General features: G+C 36.6%; 1 protein-coding gene across 4 annotated transcripts; it reads right to left on the bottom strand.

The window, feature by feature from the left end:
* Window positions 1–27,279, bottom strand: Ttd14 (TRPL translocation defect 14). Of its 4 annotated transcripts, none has more exons than XM_074088214.1 (9): window positions 26,954–27,279; window positions 26,682–26,749; window positions 25,738–25,775; window positions 24,771–24,808; window positions 6,931–7,059; window positions 4,687–4,823; window positions 3,025–3,569; window positions 2,541–2,746; window positions 1–1,752 (listed from the first exon to the last, which is right to left on the bottom strand). In XM_074088214.1, the coding sequence occupies exons 1-9, from the start codon at window positions 27,015–27,017 to the stop codon at window positions 1,445–1,447; spliced, it is 1,533 nt and encodes a 510-aa protein (XP_073944315.1). In that variant the 5' UTR covers window positions 27,018–27,279; the 3' UTR covers window positions 1–1,444. The 4 variants fall into 4 exon arrangements, with proteins under 4 accessions (XP_073944315.1, XP_073944319.1, XP_073944316.1 ...); XM_074088218.1 differs by having other exon boundaries at window positions 1,659–1,752; window positions 2,582–2,746; XM_074088215.1 differs by lacking the exon at window positions 1–1,752 and adding an exon at window positions 1,759–1,975.
* Between the last annotated feature and the right edge of the window lie 237 nt (window positions 27,280–27,516).

Below are 27,516 nucleotides of genomic sequence, written 5' to 3' on the forward strand. Positions count from 1 at the left end.
TTTCAAGTCGCATTTTTCTTTAATCAAGAAGGTAAAATGCAGATAGATTTGCAATTTAGAGATTTTACATCCAAAAAGCATGTACTTAACATACAATTCACTTGGCATAGGATTTTATAGCCAACATTATGCTGATATAGGTAGTATATCAGTAATTAATTACATAGCACAGCCATTAACAATGCTAGCCCTGGCTCGTAGTCAGCGCGCGTAGCATCTGGGCTGAAGAAATTATACTTTATCCGTAGCAATTAATACTTAATAAAAGTACTCTTTAACCACTAATGACGGCTTAAATACTTTTGAAGTGGCTATATTCATGTTCTCCTGACAAAAAAAATATAAACTTTTAGACAACATCAATAATTTTTTTTTACTAAGCCACACAACAGTAAACCTGGTGTCTGTCACAAAAATAAATAATCTAGCACATGAATTTCATTTCTAAAAGGCCACTATAATTATTCAGGGGTGTTTATTTTGTACGTCAATCTGGCTTGGATATAATTGTTGTTTCACATTGGACCCCTTAAATAATGAATCGAAGTAAACAATCTACAGTCACGCCACAACACCAAGACATGTAAATTTTACTAGTCAATCTACTAACAAAAGTTAATCAATGTGGTGTTTCGATACCATTTAAATTTCACATTTTATTCGAGATGCCTTTTAAATAAGCATTACAATAAATAAAAATGCTATCATAAAGTTATAGGTAAAGTAAATTCTAGAATACTTCACAATAATCTAAAACTGCAATAATACTAAACCAGTAATATTATTGCAAGGTTTAAGGTGGTGTACAGTCGAGTTCATAAACTTATCTAAAAAACCTGACCACGACTCTACTGTTAATAGCGTGTTCAGATATTTTTGATCAAATTTTTGCTCACAAGTTTATGAACTCGACCGTACAGTCTCCATACAAACTAATGTGGTGCACACAAAATCGTACAATCAACAATAAGTACTCTATGGATAATAAATTATTAATTCTTGTATTCATTAAGTAATGTGTAAAGAAAACATTTACATATTATAATAGTATTTAAGTAGATATGTTTGTATGGAGATAAAAACACCTTAAGTACTGCTGTCCACGTTATAGTTGATTCCAACACGAAATACATACAAATATACAACTCGGTGTAAAGGCACAAACAATATGAAACAGTTAAGGGCTTAAGTATCCTGATTAATCACTTTAAGTGCATTCGGTATTTCATTGATACATATGTTTTATAAAAAATAGTTTCATTTGGCAATTTATACAATTAGAAATTCATAAACCAATAAGTACAACTTTATACAGCATTTCCAGCGGTTTTTGATATATAATTCCTAAGTACGTTCCGTCTGTAAAAAAATTACATAGTGTAAACAATTAGAAGTGGTAAAATTTTAAGTTAGCATTACCTAGAACACGAAGGTAAATGTTTGTTTAAATCTTAAGAGCAACCTTTTTAGGAATCTTTGGTGATGAGAGATCCATGGTATTGCCGGCGAGCGCGGCGAAGGCGGCATCGAGGTGGCTGAGCGGCTTGGCGGCGCCGGCGCCGTGCCCGTTCACTTTCTCGCCGAACCCGTTGACTTTGGCACCACCGTGTCCGTTCAACTTTTCACCACCGTGCCCATTGACCTTATATTCGTGACCATTGACCTTGTCAGCGGCGTGACCATCCAGTTTGTCACCATCGTGATCGTTCAGTTTGTCACCGCCGTGACCGTTCAACGACCTTTTAGCCTGTCCTGATAAACCAAAAGAAAACCTCGTTTAACCCCTAGCACTATCACTTCGACACTGGCGGAATCGTGTTAGTAACGTCGCATCGTACACTACACTACAGTTTCTATAGATTAAATCTTGATTTGTTAGTAGTGGAGTTAGGAAGTGAAGTGCAGTCCGTATTAGAGGAACCTTCGCTCGAATTTATATCAGAGTACTTATGTCCCAGAATAACCGCGTCCGAATCTGTAAAATTACGCTTCTTTAATATTTCAAGGGTTGCCATGTATGGCAGACTTGTATGTACAACGGTCACTAGCACGACAGTCATCACTACCTACAGTGCGGGACATCGAAAAGGTGCCACTAAAATATAAATTATGAACAAGGGAAGAATGGCAATCCGTCTATTATCTAATGGTCTACGATCTAATGTGTCTAGGCTAGTCTATCACAATTACGCCAGTGTTAAATTTTTCATAAAATATTGATCATGCAAAAAATACATTTATTAAATTAAATTTATTATAAAAATATTTCTAACACAATTAATCACAAAGCAAACATATGAGCCATAAGACATACCAGGTTAATGATGTTAGTAAAAGGACCAAACCATAAGAGTCATTAAGTTTCACGAATAAATAATCAGATAAATTGAAACGTATGCACCTAACAAACTTATTTAATTGTAAGTATTGATGAATAGATTAAATAAGAATTCTGAATAATAGGAGTTTAAGTAGGATGCGCAAATTTAACAACACTAAGTTAGCTATTAGTACGATATTGAAGCACATCGATAACTTACCCTGGCACTCAGTGCCTGCGTCTTTTCGTCCCGCATAGTACCTTTTTGAGGTCTTCCAGTCCTCCTTCAGGGAGAGATTGTACATAGAGTATGCCGGGTCGCCCGTAACTTCGCGTTCTATAAGCAGGAACTTCGGCAGTGACGCTAGCAGCGAGTCTTGATCGTAAGTAGCACTATAAGTTTCCAAGAGGACTAAGCCTCGGCACCTGTAATATTAAAATGACATGAACGAACGGTTTTTTTCTGTCTGAATTTATTTGATTCGAGTACTAAAACGCCTAAACTCTACCATACTATTTCTACTTTCAAATCAAGCCCATGCCAAATTACCTGAATAAAGCCGAGCCGCTATTACATTTCAATCGATGACGTAAATAATAAGACTCTAAATAACAAGGCTTTTATTGTAATTAACGCATAGATAACCTATTTAATATAAGTTCTTAAAACATAACTTCACAGAGAGATTAGAAAGACATATCACCTGGGATGAGTAGGCTGCCTGTATAGATCCAGCTGATAATACTGGTTGTTGTAGATGAAGCAGCGGCGTTTCTTGAAGATGGTGAAGTGAGCGTCGTCGCGTTGCGGGAGCATGTTCAAGTAATCTCTATGCGAGAGCTGAGTCCGTACTTCCACGGACTGGCCGTTGCTATGGAACTTTCGAAGCGTGTGAATATACGACCAGTGGCCTTTCTGGCCACGCTTCCGCAGCCTGACTTGGGCTTTCCGGAGATCGCTCTGCAGGTAGTTATGAACGACATCGAAGTCTTGGAAGGGGGGGAACTCTGTGTCCGGAGGCAGGGGCGCTTTGACGAGGAACTTGCGCTTCTTCGAGTTGACGTTGAGACGGTCCCCGGTCTCGATGCCGATCTTTTGGCAGACGCAGGCGATGAGTCTGTTCATTTTTTTATCGAAGTCTGTAGAGTTATCGATGACGTCGAAGTAGGGATGGCCTACCCAAGCGGCGGCGGCGTTGTAGTCCAACTCTCGCGCCAGCTCTACGCCCTCGGAACGGCATGCGTGATCCTGTCGATGAAAACATACATTGTTTTCAATTTACGTATGCAAATAAGGCGTTAACAAGTAACCGCTTGTTACCTACTTTGTATTTGATTGTTTTCATAATTTTGACCTTCAATATGACATGATCATGATAGGTCCTTATCTGACACGTGATCATCGGTAAAATTGTCGATAAGACTATTTTATCTAACGTATGAAAATGGCCCTAAGCCAACAATACGTCAATGTCATATGCAGTGGAAAAATAGCTTGCATTTTTTGAAGCAACAGATTGAATCATAATATAAGACTGTATACAGGTAAGATTATATCTCGAACGTCTAATTCATCAGTTCATCACGGACTATACGAGTATTGACGGTTTGATGTTGTTATCAACTACATATGTATTACAAACCATTCAGTGTGATTCGTTATTCGAATAAATACATGCATTTGTACTTAATATCATCAATATGCGTTAATCATTATTAGTAAACATAGATAATCTTTAATTGGTCAGATAAGAAAGCACTGATTTACCACACACGGGGTTTACCCAGTCTGATTGTATTCGCATCATTCACCAGTGATTAAAATTATCAATAACTTTCAATCAGTAGACATAACCAAGCTTGATTGTGTGTGATTTCCAATATGAGGACTCTACTAATATTCCAGCTTATGATAAGATCAACTAGAAATTTATATGTGTAGTGCCTAATCTAAGTTTATTACGCCGATAGATATTAAAACGGAGTGGTTATATGCTCTTTGATAGATATTAGATAGTGAAGAAAACTGATGCAATCCATTAGTGAAAAAGTTCAAGAGCACTCTATACAGCTGGTAGCACAAAAGTAGGCAATGTTCGACATTTTTTCAGAAATAATTAAATGCAAACGCCGCAAATGAAGACAAGCACCGTCACATGCTGGCCCATGAGTGGGAAAGGTTACATTACCGAATTTAAACGTCTGATTACGAATCAAACATTGCAATATAAATCTTAAAACTAGTTCGTTAGATCTTTCTACTTATTCGTACCCATACCTTCGCAAAAATTAGTACCTGACCTGTTCCTTTTTTGAGATCGACAATAAAGCCGGGTTCTTAAATCTAAGAGCTATGGTGATCTTACCTCAGTAGAATAGAAGTCTTCGGCTCCGTTGGCAGCAGAAACCATGTGCACGATGTGATTATACCGGTTGTCACGCAACTCTACGCTATTCCAGCCGTTAGCACTCAGCATCGCCTCCCATACCTCCTTTGATATAACTGGAAATAAGATTAATATTCCTTTTTAAGTTGTCTATTGGAGCTCTTTTAACACGTAGGCTAGTTTTCATGCATAAATTATGCCTATTCGAAAAAGCTCAACTACTAGGATTAGACATGAATTTCGGCATGAGTTTTTTTTTAAATATTGAATCAGGCGTTACTTTGCGGAGGTCTATATCAATGAACTAAAAGAATCTCTTTCTTGGAAACGCGTCAGTGTATTGTGGTGGTGGTGATAGATGGGTTTGTGTGATTAGTGTGTGTTCCTACAGTGTGGAGGTAGAGGAACTGCATGAACACCCATCTTGCATAAACTTAGCTATCATAAGGTCGCGGGTGAGCAAAGAAATAATTATTCTCAAACATGACATGAAATATTGACGTTGTGTTCCAAATAATAGGCTGAGAAGTATCGCGCTGCAGGCGCTGTGACTCGCCTGCCTGCGCGCGGTCACTCTAGCGACCTGCAAAGAGATTTCATACAACCTTGCAGGCCGCTGGCCGGCAATGCGACCGTCTTTTGTTTCAACGCGCGCTCTGCGACACGCACGCGGTCCACACGCACAGCAGCACCGCCAGCAGCCAGCGCGACACGCGCGTACACAACACCGCGACCAGACTAGCGTCCCGCCAGCTTCATTTCTTGTTTTTTTAGTTTATTTCATGTAATGTTTGAGAAAAACACTATACAAGCCTCGGCCGGAACCTGTATCTGCTCTGTCTATATCTGCTTTGCCGACAACCCCCTACTTCCCGGCCTCTATAGTAATGTACTATTGTTAACACCCACACTCCCTAGTATTTTAGGGTTTTGTTTGAGTACATCGCAGTTTTTCCTATTACGCAATAAGCAACTAGCAGTCTAAGGATAAAAACAGTCTAGCCTTATTTAAAATTTCATAAACTGCCGATATAATTTGAAACTTAACGTGATTACATACTTTTCAAACTGTCGTGACGTGAGTTCTATGGTACTCTATGGTTCTAGGTTCATATACCTTAGATAATAATAACTCAATGCGCGTTGAGGCGAAATCACGTTAATCGAGGATAATGTAGTTTTATAATGTAACTGAAATATTTTTTAGAATCGATTCCGTACTCCCTGAGATTACCCTCTACACAGAGAATGAACAAGAGCGCCATTTTCTACTACTCTACTTGTATTTTCAGTTTTGCACATCCTATTTTAAAAAACCGGCCAAGAGCGTGTCAGACACGCCCGAAATAGGGTTCCGAAGCCATACGAAAAAAATAAGTAATATTTTTCTAAGGATTTCGTATTTTGTACGGAATATTCCAAGTTTAGGTATATTTTATACCTTAGGCTGCTATTTACTCTTAAACTACTCAAGAAAACTTAACCGTTTTTCCTTGTAAGTTTGATATAGCTACTTACTACCATCCTGAATTTTTTCAAATTTTTCCACACTCGATATCCAACGATATCCCACACTAAGGGTTGGATGAATAAAAAAAACACCCCCACTTAACATCTAAGCGTACCCTAAAAAAATTTTTTTTTGAAGTTTTTATTGTACCACTTTGTCGGCATAGTTTACATATATGTACATATATCCGTGAAAAATTACAGCTTTCTAGCATTGATAATCCCTTTTTCAAAGCCGCGGACGGACAGACAGACAGACAGACATGGCGAAACTATAGGGGTGCCGTTTTTGCCATTTTGGGTCTGGAACCCTAAAAACCGGCCCCATGATCGGTCACGAGTCGACGTAATCCGAAGACTCTTCTTAGTAGGTATTTCCTTAAGTTGTTACTGCTATTGACGAGCCCATGTGGTTGAGGTATGCCAACACAACACGGTCATGACGTGTTTTGTTGCTTTTATACAGAAGTAAACATCTTTCAACCAATTAATTTCAAGATTACTTATCAGCACATAAGTCATGACAAGACAATATTCGTGATCACGCGAGAGGCACATGCTAAATAAACCATTTATACACAAAGCTAGTCATACGTTTTTGCATACGGAATATTATTTACCTAGGGATGTTTTATTGTGTCACTTGCGTATACAATTACCTCTTCTACTAAAAGATATTAACATAGGTAATCATCGTAATGACTCGGCACTTACATGCACTTGCATCCATGGCTCCTCGGTCGCAGATGATCAGGCAGTTTCGCTGACATGTCCTGCCGAGTTCGAAGAAAGTGTTCTCGATCTGAACCATGGTCTTCAGCAGATTTTCTTGGAATTTCGTCGCTGTAACAATTAAACGCATTCATTTATGAATAAGGAAAATAATTTATAAAGATTGAGTCACAACTATTCCGTTCTTGAAAGATTTAATTTAGTACAATTCTGTCACACTTTGTTTTAAGCGCTAAAGTAATTTAGAATACGCTAATAGAGTTTGAATAAAAGCCAAAACACCATGTGTTTCTAATGTGGCCATTACAATAAGCTAAAGATGGAGTATTCTTGCCAAGATATGTAGTACATCATACATCGCTTAGCTGGTTTCCACTATAATTAGCGAAATAATATGAATAAGTACGGAGCAGGTTATAAAATAGAAAAAGAAAGGAAAATAACAAAAGAATGAACGTAGAGTATTTGCTTAGTCATGATCGACATAAAATTAAACAAACAATTAGATTAGACGTAGCAAGCAAAAAATTGGAGGATTATTTCTACTGTAATATCATCCACTTGGTGAGAAAATTGCGGAAATAGTCACGTTTAAAATAACGTGCGAGACAATTATTTGTGGAATCAACAGTAAAACGACTCAACTGACCCATATGTCAGTCGAACAGCCGCGTATTTTGCAGATAAGTTTTAAAGATAAAGTTGAAATATTATACAACCGTGTTAATGATTTGTTTTTGTTAGATATAGAGCCTTCATTTCAGGTAGAGCAAAGTGGATTGCTTGTGGAAACGTTGAAGACAAACTACAGAGCCTAGAACAAAGTTGTAAATCGTGTTTGTTCGTTTTTTACCGGATATATTTTGGAGTGTGCGCTATCTCCATTTCACCACCGCACAACCCGACCAAGCGTGGGGAGTGACTACCTATGCTGTTAATAATAAGACGATTAACCTTTCTCTTCATCTGCAGTGTCATTAGATGAGACAGAAGTCAATCGCAGAAATATATAAAAGTTATTTTTTTAACTCTATTTTGAGAGAAATAGTACATTGTGCACTAAGGGGCGTAAGAAGGGGATTACTAAGGAGAGTCTATTAGAAGCCTAACGGTAGCGGCGGCCGGAGGCGGAGGGCTTTTAATGACTCGAGTTTGTAATCCCCTTACGGCATATGATACACATATAATGATTTTTATCACATTGCGAGAAAAAAAAAGGAAAAATTGAAATTATTTTGAACTAAAAGAATTTCCTTTCCTTGCTCACCCGCGACCTTACGATAGCTAAGCTTATGCAAAATATGCGTGTTCATGCAGTTCCTCCACCTCCACACTGTAGAACACACACAAATCACACAAACCCATCTATCATCACCACCACACTACACTGACCCGTTTCGACTCAACCAGAGCTCATCTTCAGAGTGACACAACCGTACACCATGTTTACCAGTTGTTAGACTCAATAAATTATTTGAAATTATGTTGTGTCTATTCACTTCACAGCTCGGCAAAAGAAAGACGCTAAGAAAACAACTGAATAAAATAATGGCTACCCGCCAATATGCAAAAAATAATATGCTAAAATCGAAGTGCTAAAAAATATTTAATAAAATTATTGCAAAACAATTTGATGCTGCCGAAGTTTCATGATGCGTGGAAATGTTTTATGGTGTAAAATTGGGTTTTAAAGATGTAAATAAAACTGGCTGACTTGAAACCTTTTTGATCTGAAATTACGTACCTACTTACTTTTTAAAACTAGTCATAACTCCCTTGAGAAGAAAAACTATAAGTACGTAAATCCATAACTCCCCCAGGAACAATAGAGGCCATGGTCCTTTAGTATACAGGCATGGGATAACATCATTGACGAGCAAGCCCAAAAGCCTGGAATTTTGCGCAAAGTTATCATACAGCGGTATTATTTATACAAAAACCGCGTGCGCGGTCACCACAATAAGCGCGTGACGCAACGGCGGCGGCGCACGCGCGACGCGGAACAGATTATCACCTACAAATCACTGTTAACGACCGACGCAGACGTACCATCATATGCCACCATGCTTAGCATTGTCGCTAATGCCAAATATCACTATTGATCGTCACGACAACATAGACGAACTTTGATCAATTAGTAACGCGCTGTGCGCGAGACGCCTCATTTACCAGATATATTAATTGTTACATCACATTTTATTTATCGTGATCGTGATGCAGGGATCGTGAAGAAAAATGCGATCGATCTTGTTAATTTAACCCGACTAAAAAATGGAAGAGGTTCTCAATTCAGCTATATGTTTAAGTGTCCTCAGAAGTTTTCTAGGTGAAACGATTTAATGATGCTTTTTTATTTGAAAGCTTCTCATGTTGTCCCATTCAGACTTGATCAAGATCTCCCCAGTAGTTTTTGAGTTATTCTTAATAATATGAGCAGTTGACACTAAGATAGGTACACACTGAAAAGGGAGTCAAAATATATAGCAAAAAATTTATACGATGTGATAGAAGTCAAATAGATAGTGTGTAGGTAAGGTACAGGTATATAGAAAATTATCAATTAAATTACTTATCATGGTTTTTTAGACTGTACACTGTATATACCTGTACAATATGATATGAACTTGCCTAACCGCAATTCGGATTGTAAAGCAGCATTCGACATAGCGGCCGTTATATTAGCAGACTTCCTTATAGGGCACTACGGAGTGATATGGCCGACCTCTAAATACCTATACAGTTTGGTGTCAGAAATACATCATCCATCCGCACTTAGTCATCTGGCCGTGATATACGAATCTCTGACGCTCAATCTTTGGATTTCCCAGCCAATTCGGAAGTCAAAAAAACATGGGCTATTTAATTTAGCGTCATTAAGATTAAAATAAATGCTGATTATCATATGGGCTTCATTCATAAGTGGTAAACCTCCAACGCGGACATCTAGTTTGCATATATTCGCATATATTATTAAAGAAGTCCTATTTCCAGACCATTGTGAAACAACGTCTAATGATTACTCGTACGTACTGGTTACACGTCAACTAATTGAAAATCTCGAGCGATCTTGTTTCTGTAAGACGATTCCGATTTCAGCTCGTCACTAAGTGCGAAGTGTTTCATATACTTCGTGTGCCGGTTTGTCACCACGCAAATATACGTATATTATACATACGTTGGTGCTTAATTAGGTATACACTACTACACTGGGATGCTATGGTACAATGACTGGTTCTGACATGACAGAGGTGGATTTAAATGACTATTATGAAAGGATGTTGTCCGCAACACTTCATTAACTTCACAGAGAAATCGAGAAATGAACAAACAAAATTAGGCAGCGTTTGGCAGTGTTCACTGTAAATCTCATTAGAAACCCTTGCAGTAAATCACAAATATGAATATGCTAATGTATATACATGTGCGTAGTAAACTCATTTATACCTATCATACTTTTGTATCATTGAAAGATTATGTTTGCTGATAATTGAGACGAGAAGTAGGTACCTACTTAGAGTCGCTTAAACTGGCATTTATCTTACGAAAATACCGTACTGTACCGTAGACAGGTGTCGAAATATTCTGATTGTCATATGACACTCTTGAAGGTTGACGAATTATTTTCAGCATTTTTCGATATATTTCCAATTTGGTCCGGGCCTCAGAGACGCCGCGGCCATGAGTCCCGTCGAGTTTTATTTTCAGCCACCTTTGCCAATGAACTCGTGGACAGACCAATAGTGATATTGATATTTTTATTATTGTGATCGGGTTACATAATCTGTGAATAATTTTAATATATCATAATGATCTTTAATAACGTGAAAGCTTCAACGGGAGCCAAATAGTAAATCATTCAAGCGCAGCTCTAGCTAGACTAGCTATCTCCGAGAAAATTATGAGTAAGTATCAGCTTAGTTTAGTGTGATGATGAAGAATTATGTGTGACGTAAATAGACGCCGTGGTCTAAGAGTTTGTGTTCATAGCACGGTTTACACGGAAACTCAAGATGTGGGACATCAAAACGACATTTTATGTCGGATGTGCAAAAAATCTTAATAATACTATAATACTAGAGTAAAACATAAAAAAAGAACAAGAGCTCCGAGGCATGACGACGGACGTCAGCTGCGCAGTTTCAAGGAGAGATTTAAGAGGCATTGAAAATGTATTCCTGACGTTTTATTTACATGCCACGACTATTTAATCGAATGAAATGGTTGCAAAGTCTTTCTGCAATGTATTCTTTGCGGAGTTTTCGATTCATAAATTTTTCGCACTAACATTATGATTCAAACTGGTTATCGCAGAACCAACTTTAACGACAGGGGTTAACATGAAAATAGTTATATTATGAAAATCCTGCTTTTATTTGTGGACGTAAAGTGTACTGGCGTCACTGTATTATATATTACATCCGAAGCGTAATATTAACATTGACAATGTGGCTTGATAAGGTGGCCGTGAACTATTTCAGGTGTCAAGCATTGTTACAATGCGTATATTGTATAATCAATAGTATAGACAGATAATGTGTCATACTACTCATACTTATTCGTAATCAAAACTGTGTAATAGCTGCAAATGGCGGAAGGAGTCTTGTGACTGATCACAACATTTTGAAGGACTTTTCCAGCAACGTCTGAAGGAAAATACAATTACCTACTTCCGTTACAAGTTTTCCTGTTAAAGAAAACGATCTGGTGATTTTAATTAAATTAATTGAAGCTTGCCAATATTGAAATCCCCGGGTACCTACTGTAAATTGTGTTCTACTGTATTGTTCTGGAAAAGGCAACCAGAAATGTCAGCGAGAATTAAGAAATCCGGTCCTTTTTAACCGACTTCAAAAAAAGGAGGAGGTTAACAATTAGGTTTTTTTTATGTTTGTTACCTCAGAACTCCGTCATTTATGAAACGATTTGAAAAATTTTTTTTCGTTCGTCTAGGAATGCTTTCAATTAGGTTCCATAAGCACCAAATCAGGATCTGAAGATTGGATCCTAAGGAAATCGAGGGAACTCTTCAAATATTGTAGGAACGCCAATTGTAATTTCGATATATTTAGGAGTAACTCGTGCGTTTGTTCTTGAAAATCATCATTTGGTGAAGTGGAACTGATGATGAAGATTTGACCAAGCGACTACTCAAAGTATTTCACGGGTTGAATTTCAATTACTTTAACGCAGTTGCTAAGCAATTCGTAATTCATATGGTGAAATAGAAAGGGTGATGAAGCACCAGGACTCTTCAATAATGAACGTCTTTGCATCGGAAAAAGCAATTTTTCGTAAAAGGTGACGAGCAGTTGACATTAAAGTATTGTATCTTAGATCGTTAACACTAAAAAGCGTGAAAAAAAAAATTATAACAAAAAATAGAACCGACTACAAAACACCATGAAAATAATTTTCTACCAGTCTGAAGTCGGTGTCTCAGCACGAGCCAGCAGGAGGGATTTGAAGCCCAATATACTCGTATAGTTGTAGGTTAGGTAGACGGTTATAGGTCCACTCCTGCTGGCTCGTGCCGATGCACCGACTTCAGACTGGTAGAAAAATATTTTCATAGTTTTTTGTAGTCGGTTCTATTTTTTGTTATAATTTTTTTTACACAATCGTGTCGTGTTCGAGAGACGGACAATTATTCCTCAATTTCTACTTAGACCATAAAACATAAATTAATTTACAGGATACAATTAAAGCCGGGGCTGGGGACTGAACCCAGTTTCTTGTTATTCCATGACGTGTAAACCAACACACATTCCCGAGTGATTACTTAATTTAAATTAGTACTATTATTTTTATCGACTTAAAAAAAGGTTTTTTTTTTTACTTGTGGTCTTAAACATATCTTGAAGATATATATATATACACTTGTCAGTAGAAATTATTTTTACAAAGAATAATTTCGAACGAGAAAAGCGTAAAATTTACGATGCATAACATAAGTAGGTAAGTAATAGATTATTTTCACTGTTTTCTTTGTTACACGAGGGTGTATTAGGATCGAAACCTAGACAAGGTCGGGGCAAGCTACGAAAAATAGTTTAGTGTTGTGAGTTATTGATGTGCTAGTATTCTGAAATGTCGAAGGCGTTAGGTACTTTCACAAGGTCGAGGCTATATGAAAGTTTTACGACTAGGTATCGCGTCGTACACAAACACAATCCATTACAAGATATACGAGGCGCTCAAAGTCGCCATCAAAGTAATAATGCTGAAATATTATGACAGCTTGAACACCAGCGGGTAAGAACTTGGATTTTATCTGTTTTGTAGCCAGTAGCCTATAGAAACCGGCTCGAAGTCCAGTAACCAGGGGTCACCTGCTATCTCCTGTTTGTATTAAGCTTTACGTGACTTAACGATAAGCGATAACCGAAAACTTAGAATGTCGATGTCATTAACATTTACGAAAAAATATCCGCCGAACACGAAGCCGAAGACGAGCTCGATCATAAATCAGGAATCAGAAAGGATAACTGCAATAAAACGAATACTAAAATATTTGGACGCTGATAGAAGGAAACGAAACAATTTTATTCAAAGATCGCGTGCGTTGATTCCGTTATAGTTGATTATTGTAAACTGTCGTGCGCTGTTCAGTTCATCCATTACCGCAGATAAATTACAATGACTATGCTAAGCTCGTATACCTTGCCTACTAAAAATATAAACATTAGGGTAATTTAATAGACTTTGACGTTTATTGCTCATCATTATTAAGTTCTTTAAGGGTTTAAATTAAGTACTTAATCCATTTTTAACTCCTTACGCAAAACAGTGTAGTTATAAGTTTAACGTGACCCCCAAAGTCCCCAAACGGATGGACTTATTCGGAAGCACTTTTTTATAGAGAAATAATACATACAATCGTGATTGTTATTTTTTTTTTGCAAAAATTTAATTATAGGGATCAGCCATTTTTGAGATAGTAATATTATGACTTTGACATGGAAATGAAATATAAAAAGTTTATTAAGTTAATAAATTAATCGCATCGACGGTCGCAGGTACGTAAAATTTACTGCCGTATGATGGCAACTTTTTAATTTATTTAAAATTTCGTCTCTATAATCTTGACTGAATGAAATAAAATTTGTCCAGACAGAAGCCCGACGCTTATTAAATTTGTACAATATGTGTATAGATTTTGGCAAAGCGCCTGTGGACATTGCCCTGTGCTACACGCCCCCAATGACGTAAAACTTTTGAGACGCTTTTACCAAATGCTCATAATTAACTATAATTAACAGGCCAGCCGAGAGCATAAGTTGCTAAAGATAAATATAAATGAACACGTGATAAAATTCATTGTTTGAGCGTAACACATGATGCATTGTAACGAGATTATACCCTAAATGCGTTTCGAAACATGTTCAAAAATGGCGGTTATAATCTACAATGACTTTACTAATGGTGAACTAATAATACACGTGCCCGACTACAGCTGATACTGCATGAGTACAATAAGCGTCGGTTAATGATGATGACAGAAGTAATGAGCGATTGGACACCGATCCCAGTAGCCAAAGCGATGCCAAGTCGGATTTTGATCGCGGGAGCTTGATTACAGTGTTATAGCGTTACCAGGTCATTATTTAGCTCGTTACGGGTCAAACTCACCGCTGTTACCCTGGGTGGCCAAAGCGACGGCCGTCGCGGTGCAACGTTTGCAATCCGTCTGGCATACATCGTCTGTAACACTTGAGACTCTACAAAATCCTTTCAAGTCAAATGAGACACAAGTAGATTTTCTTTAAGCGTGATACGCCATGACACGGATTTCATTATAAAACGCTGTGGCAGTAAAAACATCTCAAGAATCGAGTGCAAGGTTCTTCAACTGCATCGGTGTAGATTGCACAACAGATATTAAGTTTAAAAGGTAAATGTTTTGTTAGATAACAATACAAATCGATTCTTTTGTTATACTGATTGACCATGTTTTCACTTTATTTAATGTTCTTTGCCGACTTTGCAACCTTCAACACTTACCTACTTTCATGTCACTGACCCGTATTAAAATTATTCAGCGTTAAAGTATTTCTCATTACATTGTTACTTGTGCCATTTTAATTCTTAGGATCTTACCTTTATCGAGAATTCTGAAGGGCATCGATTATAACTTTCGACAACCGAAAAACAATTTAGATATCCAATTGAATTTCAATTACATTCATGTCGTATAAGATTACCGTGAAAAATGTGAGCAGAAGTTGATATTGTTATGGAAATTTCAGATACGCAAGCGCACGTCACAATGCGACAAGTCAGATCTTTACACAAATCCTAAATATAGTGTGAAAGATAAAACACAAACAGAGCAATTCACTAGTGGCAACAGTAATAATTCTGAGACTGCAGACCGTAAAATTTTCAGAATAATTGCAGATTTTCAGTCAATTCAATGCGACAAATTCGAAATGACATCCAAAGAAATTCAAATGACATATTGAAATCTAAATATGATACGATAAAGAAACAGTTTTCCGCAATCATTCGTTCTTCCCCATATTCAATGAAATTATCAAGTTCCGTATTGACATAATCGTCGAGTGAACATAAATTTCGTTAATACATAAAACGATCACAAAATGTTACTAATGTAATGTATGCATACAACGTTTGGATTACAAAGTTTGTTCAAGTGGAATCGATGACGTTTAAAGGCAATGTATCGTAAAAATACCGCCTGATCGGAGAACCTATTCCCATAATAAGCTAGGGGGCGATGCGCTGTGAGCGTGAACCAAAGGCGGGATATGAAAAACCGCAAACAAGAGGAAGGTTTCAATTATTAATCACTTTTGATGGTCTTAGATGCCAACTGAAATTCTGATGCGGTTAAAATTTTAAAATAATAATAATAATAAAAGGCATTTTTACGGGATGTTACATATTGTACTGTTTGTGATGTACATGTTTTAAAAAAATATATCTTCGCAACAAGTTTCTTCAATACCGCAGTGGATTTAGATATTTTAAATGCAAGCCATCATAGTTCATTATTTGGATTAGTAGTACAGACAATGTTATACGGTGCTAGATTGTCTTACTTAGATAAGCAAATACATGTTTGACACCGATAAGTCATCGTTTTGTTCATTTAATATAATGAATTTCAAATGCTATGATAGGTAGAAGTAGATTCGACGAGACTCCTAGGGCTCCGCTGTGGCAGATATTAATGCAAGTGACCGCACGTCAATATTTAATATCAAATACTCAACTGAGCTTGGAGCAGTGAAGAAAACTTCACTTTTTTTTTCAATCGTTTCCGTCACGATTTTTTTTTAAAGTCAACGATATATATATTTATAAAAACGTGTTTCCATATAATCTCTCGGTGCGCGAGTCTTACTCGCACTTGGCCGGTTTTTATTTTCTTTAATTGAAGATACGCTCATACACGATAACATTATTCTAGATTCCTTTATTTCATAATGATTATGTATGATAAATCAAGCTGTATCAATAAGGCGAGCATTCCCTTCATATTCGTAGCGCGTTTTATCACGTTATTCACGTTGCTTCAGACTGGTCTCCAAATAGGTAACATCAGCCAAATATGTGGTCTACCACCCTAAAGATGATAATCGTTTGCATGGCATAAAACAATAATGCCAATAGACGTGTTTGTCAATTTGTAAGTTCGACATTAGCGACATATTCATTTGATAGGAACTTGTTTTAAAATTGGTAGACCACTTATTTGGCTGATGGTACTATCACTGACTGTTTAGATAAGAATGTGAAACTAAAAATGTATTTATATACGTGACCCGCTTTGTAACCGTAACGTGTCATGGTGTATCGATTGATATTTTATTGTAATAATTGTAGGTACGCACGCATAAAGGAATTAAGAAGCTGGCAAGAGCGAAATTTACTTCGAAGTAAAATAATTTCTATGCTCAGCCGCGAACTTATGATAGCTAAGTTTATGCAAGATATGCGTGTTCATGCAGTTCTTCCACCTCCACACTGTAAGAACACACACAAATCACACAAACCATCTATTGCGGGTGAGCAAAGAAATTCTTTTAGTTAATTGATGGGGATACAAGAAAAAAAAAACAGAAAAAGTGACCAGCGCTGGGAATCGAACCCAGGTCCTCAGCATTCCGTGCTGCGTGCTATACCCCTACACCACCACTGGACAGGAGTCTAGACACAAATTTCTCATATGCACCACACATTTCAGCCTGCTTTTTTCCTTTCTTAGCCACTTAAGCAGCGACACTAGCGACATCTATGTTTTAGCTCTCATCGCTTCGCTGTGCATCCATGTTTCAGTTTGTATTTTCGTTGGATTTCACGGGATGACCGTAAAAAGTAACAAATTTGAGTTGAAATAAAAAATACAAAAAGACTCCAAAAACCAATCTTAATAAATAACCCACCTTCGGGCATTCGGGTAAAAAGTGAAAACTCTTTGTTTTGGTAAAGTAGGTAAGAAAAATGGCAATATTAATTCTAATGTGAAGGGTGTAGACTGATATTTGAAGACATTGCCATAATCAATAGAGTGGAGATAGCATACAATACAGCCATATAACATCAAACCGGTGTGGCGATTGCTGTACTCTGATGGGTACACTAGAGTTGGCTAAGCAGTTATTTATTATGATCAATATCGATCGTAAATTTTAGGTCACTGTCAATCCTTGCAAATTGGAAATAGTTTGAGACCCTAGAAGGCTAGAATGCCCCGGAAGGGCAAAATTTAGTTTTATCCCGGAAAATTGCTTAGTTCTCAAGGAATTCTGTTTAAACAGAATCGAGGGCCAGTTAATAGTGAATAAAACTAGCTTGTTTTTACTTCCTCTATGATTGTAAGTTAGCAGTACTGATACGTTATGTTGTATTCCTTGCCTACAATTTAAGGCTAGCTTAAATATATTATAAATTCCGCAATCTCATAAACGTGCCTGAAATTAAGCAAATCTGTTGATTTATTTCTGACAAATCATTTGCAAAAATCTTGCTACTGCTTATGTAAGCTTAAAGGAGGGAGGAGGTCAATCATAACTAAAATTTTGTTTATGTCCTTACAGAATATCCTATTTGAAAAATCCCTTAAAAAAACGATAAAAAATCAAAAAACCCGACTGCCAAAACTAAAAGGAACAAAATAAGCCTAGTGGTCTAGAACTCTGTTAAGTAGCTAATTTAAAGTTCAACAGTCGGGACCCATTACTAAAAGTTTTTGAGCATCACGATTTAAATGGGTCCCGACTGCTGAACTTTAAATTAGCTACTTAACAGAGTTCTAGACCACTAGGCTTATTTTGTTCGTTTTAGTTTTGGCAGTCGGGTTTTTTTTTTAATTTAATGTTTTATTTTACACTTTTTTGATATTTATGTGCAAACGGTAGATTAAAAGTATTATCATCATCATCATCATCATCCCAGCCTATATACGTCACACTGCTGGGCACAGGCCTCCTCTCAGGACAAGAGGGCTTAAAAGTATTATAACCCATAAGTATATATTTAGGATGGGTTAATTATAAGCTTTCATTTGATACCCATATTGTTACAATACAAAATATATTTTTTTTCATTCCTCCGCCATATTTTTTTTCGCAGACGCCATATTGAAATATTATGTAGCCTATGTCACTCCAACAGTTATGAATAATCCAATGATACCTCATATGTCAAAATCCGTCTAGCCGTTTAGGCTGCAGCGAGGACCAAAGAAATGGACGTACATACCCACATACATACATACAACGCTCGAAAAACATAACCCTCCTTCGGGCAGTCGGGTAAAAATCAGCAAAATTGGCAGTTCCTAACAATTGATTTTTATGTACTAGATATAGACTATTTTTCTCGAGAAGTTTATTGAATCCTTACTAATATTGGGTACAAATGTGAAAATGAGTCTGTTTGTTTGTTCCGCTTTCACGTTAGTTAACCGATTGCCATTAAATTTTGCATACATCATATAGAAGATCAGAATAAACAATATGATACATTTTATCCCAAAAAAATCAATTGTTCCCGAGGACAATCGAATCTCAAGCAGACGAAGTCACGGGAAACAGCTACCTGCATCCAACTACGAACTCATATCAACTACTTCTGCTCTTAAAATGTTCGATTGAACTTCGAAAAAAAAAATTAGAATACTTTCCGTCTACGATGCCCGTATTTATGAATGGCAACATTTCAATACGATATTACGAGTAGTTCCAAATTAAATTTATATTAATCACTAGCTTTTGCCCGCGGCTACGTCCGCGTGGAATTCGGTTATAGCGTGGTGTTCCCTCCGGAACTGTGCATTTTTCCGGGATAAAAAGTAGCCTATAGTAACTCTCTGGTCCATAAACTATCTCTATGCCAAAAATCACGTCGATCCGTCGCTCCGTTTCGACGTGAAAGACGGACAAACATACACACAAACATACCAACACACACTTTCGCATTTATAATATTAATAGTATAGTATAGTATGGATGAGCTCATGATTGATTAGCTCGTGAGCGCTCAACATAAATTCTCCAGCATAACAGAATGTTTGCAGCATTTTATTTCAAGATTCGCCGTGAACGTGACCGTGAATGAGCTAATGCGTCATACACACATGAACACTCACGTGGTGTGGACCGTGTGGACGTATAGTGAAGCCCCTTGACTATCCAAGTACACCATCACACCAGCTAATTCTATTTTTATAAGGAGATTACCGACAGAAAATGTATTATTCAAAGGGGAGTTGGAGCATCCTCGGGAGGGTATTGAATTGAAGAGATTTCCACGACTGCACCAGGCACGCTAAGTGGCGCGATGCATTAATTAATGTGCCTTGTGCCAATCGTCTAAAAGCAATAGGCGACGTTTATGTAACTATGGAAATATTTATCATTAAGTGAAATTGTATTGATTAATCTAAACATAAACAGCACGAGCGTCGATCGATGACGTATTGTTATAAATAATCTCTCGATACGTTACGCTGCTAAACGACTGATTGACTTCATTATGCGATGCGACCTTGCACAGAATACTTTTTCTCATCCGTGGTTTAAAATACAGGGAATAGAAAGAACCGTTTAAAAACTTAGGTAAGTGAGAATACAATGTTCTGAACAAATAAATTGTTTTCTCAGTTCAAAGAGGAATGACAGAGGCTAAGCAATCAGCGCATTGACAACACATGACAGACACTTAATTGAATGTGAATATAACATCTGTTTAATTAAACGTACCTATGTGTAGTACCTACGTCCTGCCTGTACGTCTGTTATTACCGTGGCCTGTAATGATGTAGTTCTTTTATTACAACCAATCAAAGCTTCGGAACTGACTAAAAATTTAACTGAAGTAGGCCACAGAAGGGCAAACGCCATTGATCCTTGCGGTAACCAATCGGCATTACGATGCTGGCAGTCTCATTCTGTAAGCTAGCTCGAGGGTAAATAAAGACCGCTAGGAGAGCCAGGAACCGAAATAAAACGCTTTGCCGCAAACAATCCCGGCTAACGCGAATTCCCTGACGATTAAACGATTAACGAAATGAAATCAGTCATCAAGACTTTGGCCATCTTCGGCCCTTAAAATTTGGCAATGCGAGAGATGAAATCGAAACTCCCGAGGTTATATAGCCGCGTAGTGTAGTATGAATTGCTATCTTATCTAGCAAAGGTTTTAATATAATTATAAACTTTTATAAAATTCAAAGCAAAGCAAGCATATCGACGAGCACTGATAGACAATTCAGACTGTAGGGGCTATCTGAACTGAAATGTTTGTTAGGTGAACAAAACATTGCCGCATAAGCCGTGTACCATGGCGGTTTTGATTCCATTCTTGGGCTAAAGAATCTCAACTTTGGTTGATTTTAACTGTTGCCTCAAGAACAGGGACGGATTAATGATGTCTGGGCCCCAAGGCAATGCAAATTCTCGGGGCCCTTTTTCAGCCATTTGAAGATCATCAGCTCTTTTTAAGTTCAATCAAATTAACTGACGGCACGCGTCGAAAGGAAGCATATTTTACATAAGAATTTTGCTTTATGAAACATTTTAAATTTGTGTAGTGCGCACGCAGGGCCCCTAGGCAGTTGCCTATTTTGCTTAATAAGGCCCTGCTCAAGAACCAAGAACAGTGAGGAGTCGATAGTAATTTTAGCATGATCACACTTTTGCACGACCTTCGTGGACGCTTCTAAATCTGAATACAGTAAACTCTACATGTTATCATTAGCTAAAATATTATCGCGGAAAATATACGGGCCGGTATTTCGCAATATAAACGCAATTACCGACTTGGCACCGATGATGGGTGCTGTCGACCTACCTCACGTGTCAAAACGTCATAGAACAAATAAACTACTTAACACAGTTTCGCTTGTGTCCCATTAACATTAGTGGTTTGGTCTGTAATGCACTAAAATATTGTATGAATGAGATTTAATCGACCACCCACGCCACATCAGGTGAGCTGGCTGACCTGCTGACGCCACACAGCACAACGTACGTGCGTCGGTGAGTAAGCGTTATCGTACGCATCACGGCAAGAGAAATGTCTTATCATTTGTCTAACCATGGTTAACATCACGCATTAAATCTGGACCAATTATGCAATCTGATCAATGAATGATTTTCAATTAAGGGCCTGTTTCACCACTTGTCGACTAACTTTAAGTGACGGATATCGGTGATGCCGTCTCTTTTTGTTTTGTCCGAATAAACAAAGACGGCATTCATTACTTTTATCTGACACCTCAAGTTAGTCGACAAATGGTGAAACAGGCCCTTAGTCTAAAACATTGTGTTCTATTTAAGTATTTACCACGTTAAATCTAACGCCACGCCACTGGTATAGTCGACCAAGAAAATGCTTTACCAATTTTATTGACAGTTCCTACTTCAGCAATAAAACAATAAGGCCTATTGTCGGTTACATATTTGAATTTCGAAAGTTAAAATACCTACGGGTAAAATGTCGATGTTTAAAATATTGAAAATTAAAATATCGACTGTATCGAAATATCGAAAATTAAAATAACGAAAGTTTATATTTTCGAATGGTTAGATAACCTACGTCCAATATATCGAAAACATATTTATCCACAAAAGTGACATCGAATGATATAAATATCGAAGTACAGAGTATCGAATATCCTATGTATGAACTATCACGTGACAGACAGGGTCGACGGAGCTCCGCCATCCTATTCCGTTCAGTTGAGGCGCTTCGCGTCTTGACGCAATACTCGGCAATACTAACCTAACCAAACATACTGAACATGAATTACCAAAAATATTTGGTTCGGTTAGGTTAGATCTGTGACCCCAACAACGCATGAGCCGAGCGAGCGAAGCGAGCGTGCCGCGGCAGCGGCCGGCTTGTGCTAAAAATGACTAAATTATGTTTAATAAATGCTATTAAGAGAAAGGAGCAATAAATAAAGCAGATTTGTATGTACGATATTTTAATTTTCGACATTCAAATATGTCGACATTTACAACTTAGATATATTGGCTATCGATATTTTTACTCATTCGATATTTTAATCAATCGACATTTCAATCTTAGACATTTTGACCATAGGTATAACAACTTTCGATATTGTGATACAATCGATATTTTAATTTTCGATATTTTGAACATCGACATTTTACCCGTAGGTATTTTAATTTTCGATATTCAAATGTGTAACCCCTATTGTCATATTGACTTGTAAGTGAAAATAGACTAACGTTTTAAGCGCTACAAATGACCTTAGGGTGGTAAACCAATTTCTTGGTCGACTATAGTACCTGCCTAATCGCTCTAGTTTCTGGTGTGCTCTATTGGTTATACTTTTTTAGTTAGCTAGTCATAAACTCAAGCTATAAGCTCCAGAATTATACATACCTACTATTGAATTCAATACGAATAGGGATGACATTGAGAACTTTGACCGGACGACCCGCGAAAGGTTCTCGAACCGAAATCAGTCGCTATATGTACAAATACAAGCCCAGATATGCTGCATGGCTATACACCGTACCTATATCTATCTATACGCCAGGTTAGAAAACCTCGAATTTTCACAGAAATATAGCAGCAAACAAGATTCAGCTTACGAGTATGTTTTAACGCAATTTCATCAGTCACTATATAGGGAGCGACGTTGTATGACACAAATTGGGATAATGACGACGGTCAATTATCTACCATAACATAAAGTCAGACAGATACGTAAGATAGGACACGCGATATAGCATATGGCTTAATAATTATCATCATTAATTACCCCACCTGATATAACTAGTACAAAAAAAACATTTACGTAAAATATGTCTATTGAACACTGGCCTCTTCCACTAATGAGGATTTGGGCTGGGCAGTACGTTCTACCCACGCGTGCATAGTGCTGCTTGGGAATTTTACACACAACATTAATTTACTTGGTGATTTGTGCCAAGTAACTTTCCTCGTGATATATTTTTTTAACCGTGGTGAATTTCAAATTAAATGTAGGTACGTCATTTATTTCTAGGTATTAGGTAAGTAGGTACTAGGTAGACCTAACCGTTGCTACATATAAAAGACCTAACAAATCATTTATGAATTGCGTACTTGTCGTGTCGCTTATAAAGGACTAAGTCTATCATATGAAGCCTTGCAAAAAATCCTTGAATTTACCTAGTAAATAGGTATGTAAGAGTATCAGTGGACCGAAAGGGTCAACGCCATCGATTTGAATTTCAAATGTCGAAATTGCGCGAACTTAACCAAAGATGAAGGTCCTATGGGCCGTTTTTGGAGATTCCATCCAGGTTTGTGGTTGGTCAACTGTCAACTATTTCGGGGAGACGAGGCAATGGCGCGAAAAATCTTGTGAGTTATCTTGGCACGCGTCGACAGTAAACAGTGAATCGTAATGTTTCCGGCCGGCTTTTCACATGAAAGATTGGATATGGGATATTTTATACGCGCGGTCGAGTTCACAAAATTAATAAAAAAAACGTGTAAATAGATAGTATCACTGTATGTTATTAGTAAATTATTACCTAATGTTTAGTTATGTAAGAAATCTCATCATCCATTATTGTTTGCGATTTTTTACATCGTATATATAGTGCCATCCACGAAGACGCGTGATTTTGTCAAAATTAGATATTAATGACATTGTAATAAGAACCACGGCACGCGTGATCATCAATGACTACCTATAGGTATTAGAAGTACCTAATGTTTTATCCATTCATCAAAGGTGAGAGGAGACAACTTTACCAAGATCAAATTAGGTATTATCTACTTATAAAAAACTTGGAGAGATCGACAAATTAAATTATACTTATAGATGTCGGTAGGTACTTAACTTAAGACGAATTCATGAATCATTAAATGTTGCTTTTAGCAAATCCGCCAGTAAAGTAGAATTCCACTTAACTGGGGCCCAATTTGCTTGTTTAAAGGAATACAGAACAAGGGAACACGCTTCCGATACGACTTATACCATCTCAATGAATACCAATTGTCCAATATTCACAGTAATACCAACATCAGGAATTGACAATACGCTCGCAATCCAAACAAGCTGACAAGTAGGTACTATACTAACACAATAGGTAGTGGTTGTTTTTGTTTGTGTTGGTTTAGTACTACAAGTAAGTAATTGCACAGTTAATTGATATAAGAAAACCGCAAATTAATTCGGTTTAAAACTATTAAAATGAAACTAAATTTGGTGAACAGATAATATAGGAATTATTAGAAAAAAAAATGGAAAATGTTAATAAATAAACTAAGCTAACTTACATTACACTAAATTCATCCACAACATGCTTCAAATATAATAAACTCACCTTCATCTGGGGTGAGATCTGCAAACTTTACTCCTCCACTGAAAACAAAAGAAAAGCTTAAAATTAAATGAATATTAATAGATCTTATAGAAATTGTATTAAAATAAATCTCATTATTTTTACTAATACTCCCAATTTACAGATATTAAATAATTATTTTATAAAGAACAGGGGTTGATTGTAGAGTCAGCACCTGTTTATATTGTATCCCCATGGTATAAAACTCAAAATACAGTAAAGTGAACCATCTATTTTGCAGTCCAAATATGCTTTTCTCCAGTGCATGCTTATTTGTTTGGGTTTCAACCTTGAGTTATGATAAACCATTGCTAAAATTTAGTTAAATATTTAGGTATCTAGATTAAAAAAGACAAAATGTGTTTGGTGGACTTGCACAGACCAGACTTAACTGTATAACTCTGAGTTAAGTAATGTAAAAATATATGAAACTGTGGTCCCTAGGATTAACGATTTTTTTTACTCTAGCTAGACTGTGCAGGTGGCCATTAGAATGGGAATAAGTTTCTGAAGGCATAACTATTCTACTCTACAATACTAATTTACAAATTGTCGAAAATTTGTTACAACTTTTACATACTGAATATGAAAAATAATAAATAAGCCCACTGTTTGTTCTCCAAATCTATCTTCAGTAATTGTAACGAATCACAATAATCTTAATTATTTATTACTAACACTACCAAATACAAATCGGGTTGACTACTATTATAGGTACATAAGTAACCACAAAAAGTAGAAACCGATGAAAAAACAGCTAAATTTTTTCATTTTTCTTTGTTGGTGTTATTCATTGAAATAATTAACTTTTAAATTGTTTATTTGATGATTTTATAAAGATTATAGGATTTTTTATGTGTTTAAAGAAATAATCATTCAATTTTGAACCCCAAAGCATATTTCACATTAAGCATGCACTGTATACATTTTTGAAGGTTACACTTCGTACCTGAGGAGGACGGTAGCCGTTTCCGGCACCCGGAACACCTGGAAATAAACACAATGTGGAACGACGATCTTATCGGATCCCCAAACGGAGAAGCCAAAAACCACATAACCTATACAATCATGCTATGCAGTAGTACAGTTGCACTATTGGCCTAAAAGCTAGTTAGATGTTATATTAAAATATGTTTATATTAAGTTTATTGTCATAACTTCATAAGAAAATAAAGAGATGTGCCAAATATAAATAGGGTATCTGGTTAATTACTGGTATTGATCTTGTTTTTGATTTAGTATTTTTTTCAGTAAGAAAACCTTGAATAAGACCAAATTACTTTATTCATTACCTTAAATGGGTCAATCAAATTTTTCTTGTCACTCATTGCTATAGTGATGGTCTCCTGGGTCTGGGTCTTTAAACCGTAACTTTATAGGATTAATTTGCCAAACATGTATTTTTAAATCCCTTCTATAGTTGGTCATCTAATAAGCATGTTAGTTGGTATAGTGACAACATTTCTTCAACTAAACAGTGTTACTTTTGTCCCCTCGCTGACGGGACAGAATAACAACAAGAAATGCCCAGTTGATCCACCCAAATACATGTTCTTTAGTTGATACATCTTTTTCAATTGGAATTTCTACTATATACATATGTACTTTACTTACAAACAGAATGTAAGTGAAATATTTTGTAAGTATAATAATTTTTACTATTTGGCACAACTCAGATGAAAACTTGGCTAAAGGGGCATCATGAAATTTATGTTGTACAATGCTATAAAATTCTAAAAAAATGTAAATGTAATGTTTAGAATCTATTACAATTACTAAGGAAAGACAAATATTAATTTCTCGATATGTATCTATGCTTTTAATTTAGAAATACTAAATAGGCTTGTTATAAAGAGTAGTTATTGTTAATGAGTGAATAAAAATAATGCTCACCTTCCATCCCAAATTCTCGAAGAATGTACATAAACGAGATTGTCCAGTAGTTTTGCCGCCACAGGGTCCTACAATATTGCAATAAATGGTATTCAATAAATTGGAATGGATCCACGTGTTGTCTCTATATTTACTTTATCCAGGATTGCACATCCCGGTATCAAATAATAAAAAGAACGTGAGAAAATAATGAACTAAATAATGGTAAAAAATAGATTTCATAGAAAGGAAATAAGAAATTTAATACAAAATAACCATGATCCAAAACTTACCTCCAGTAAGAACCAGCTTATAAACGATTTTCTGTGCCTGGTTCGCCATTTTTTGTAAGCACATTAATACAGATTTAAATTAAATTAAAGGGCTATTGTTACTACACACATAAATATCATAAAAATATTGAATTTACAAAAGTATTAAAAGCCATCACAGTACGACACGCATCGCCTGTCAGGCGTGCGAAAATAAAATGAATGAGACGACGTCTGACTAGAGACGAAAGCAAGTTTAGGTAGAGATGTAGAACGAACGAATGGATGTATTTAGTCTATGGTCTTACAAAAATAAACCAAAGACAACTATCGAATCGAATTTTAACCGACTGCAAAAAAAGAAGTTTCTTTGGAGTTTCTCGATCGAAATGAGGGCTAAAAGGGTACTAATACTCTTTGACTAAAAGATAGGCGAAATACTCAGATCAAATAAAAAGTGAAGTTGTTATTTGATCTGAGGCGAAATATCGCTAGACGGTGCTACAATCGTGAGGTTTTATGACCTTACGCTCTTGCCTTAGACAAAGAAGCCCAATAGACGACGCTCAAATATGACTGAAGTC

Source organism: Choristoneura fumiferana, chromosome 5 (assembly GCF_025370935.1).
Source record: "Choristoneura fumiferana chromosome 5, NRCan_CFum_1, whole genome shotgun sequence".
Lineage (NCBI taxonomy): Eukaryota > Metazoa > Arthropoda > Insecta > Lepidoptera > Tortricidae > Choristoneura > Choristoneura fumiferana.

Coding starts and splice junctions, on each gene's coding strand:
- Ttd14 (XM_074088214.1), bottom strand. CDS start 27,017: ATGTGCTTACAAAAAATGGCGAACCAGGCACAGAAAATCGTTTATAAG. Junction 26,750..26,953: donor TAAGCTGGTTCTTACTGGAG/GTAAGTTTTGGA, acceptor GCAATATTGTAG/GACCCTGTGGCGGCAAAACT. Junction 24,809..25,737: donor ACGGCTACCGTCCTCCTCAG/GTACGAAGTGTA, acceptor TTTTGTTTTCAG/TGGAGGAGTAAAGTTTGCAG.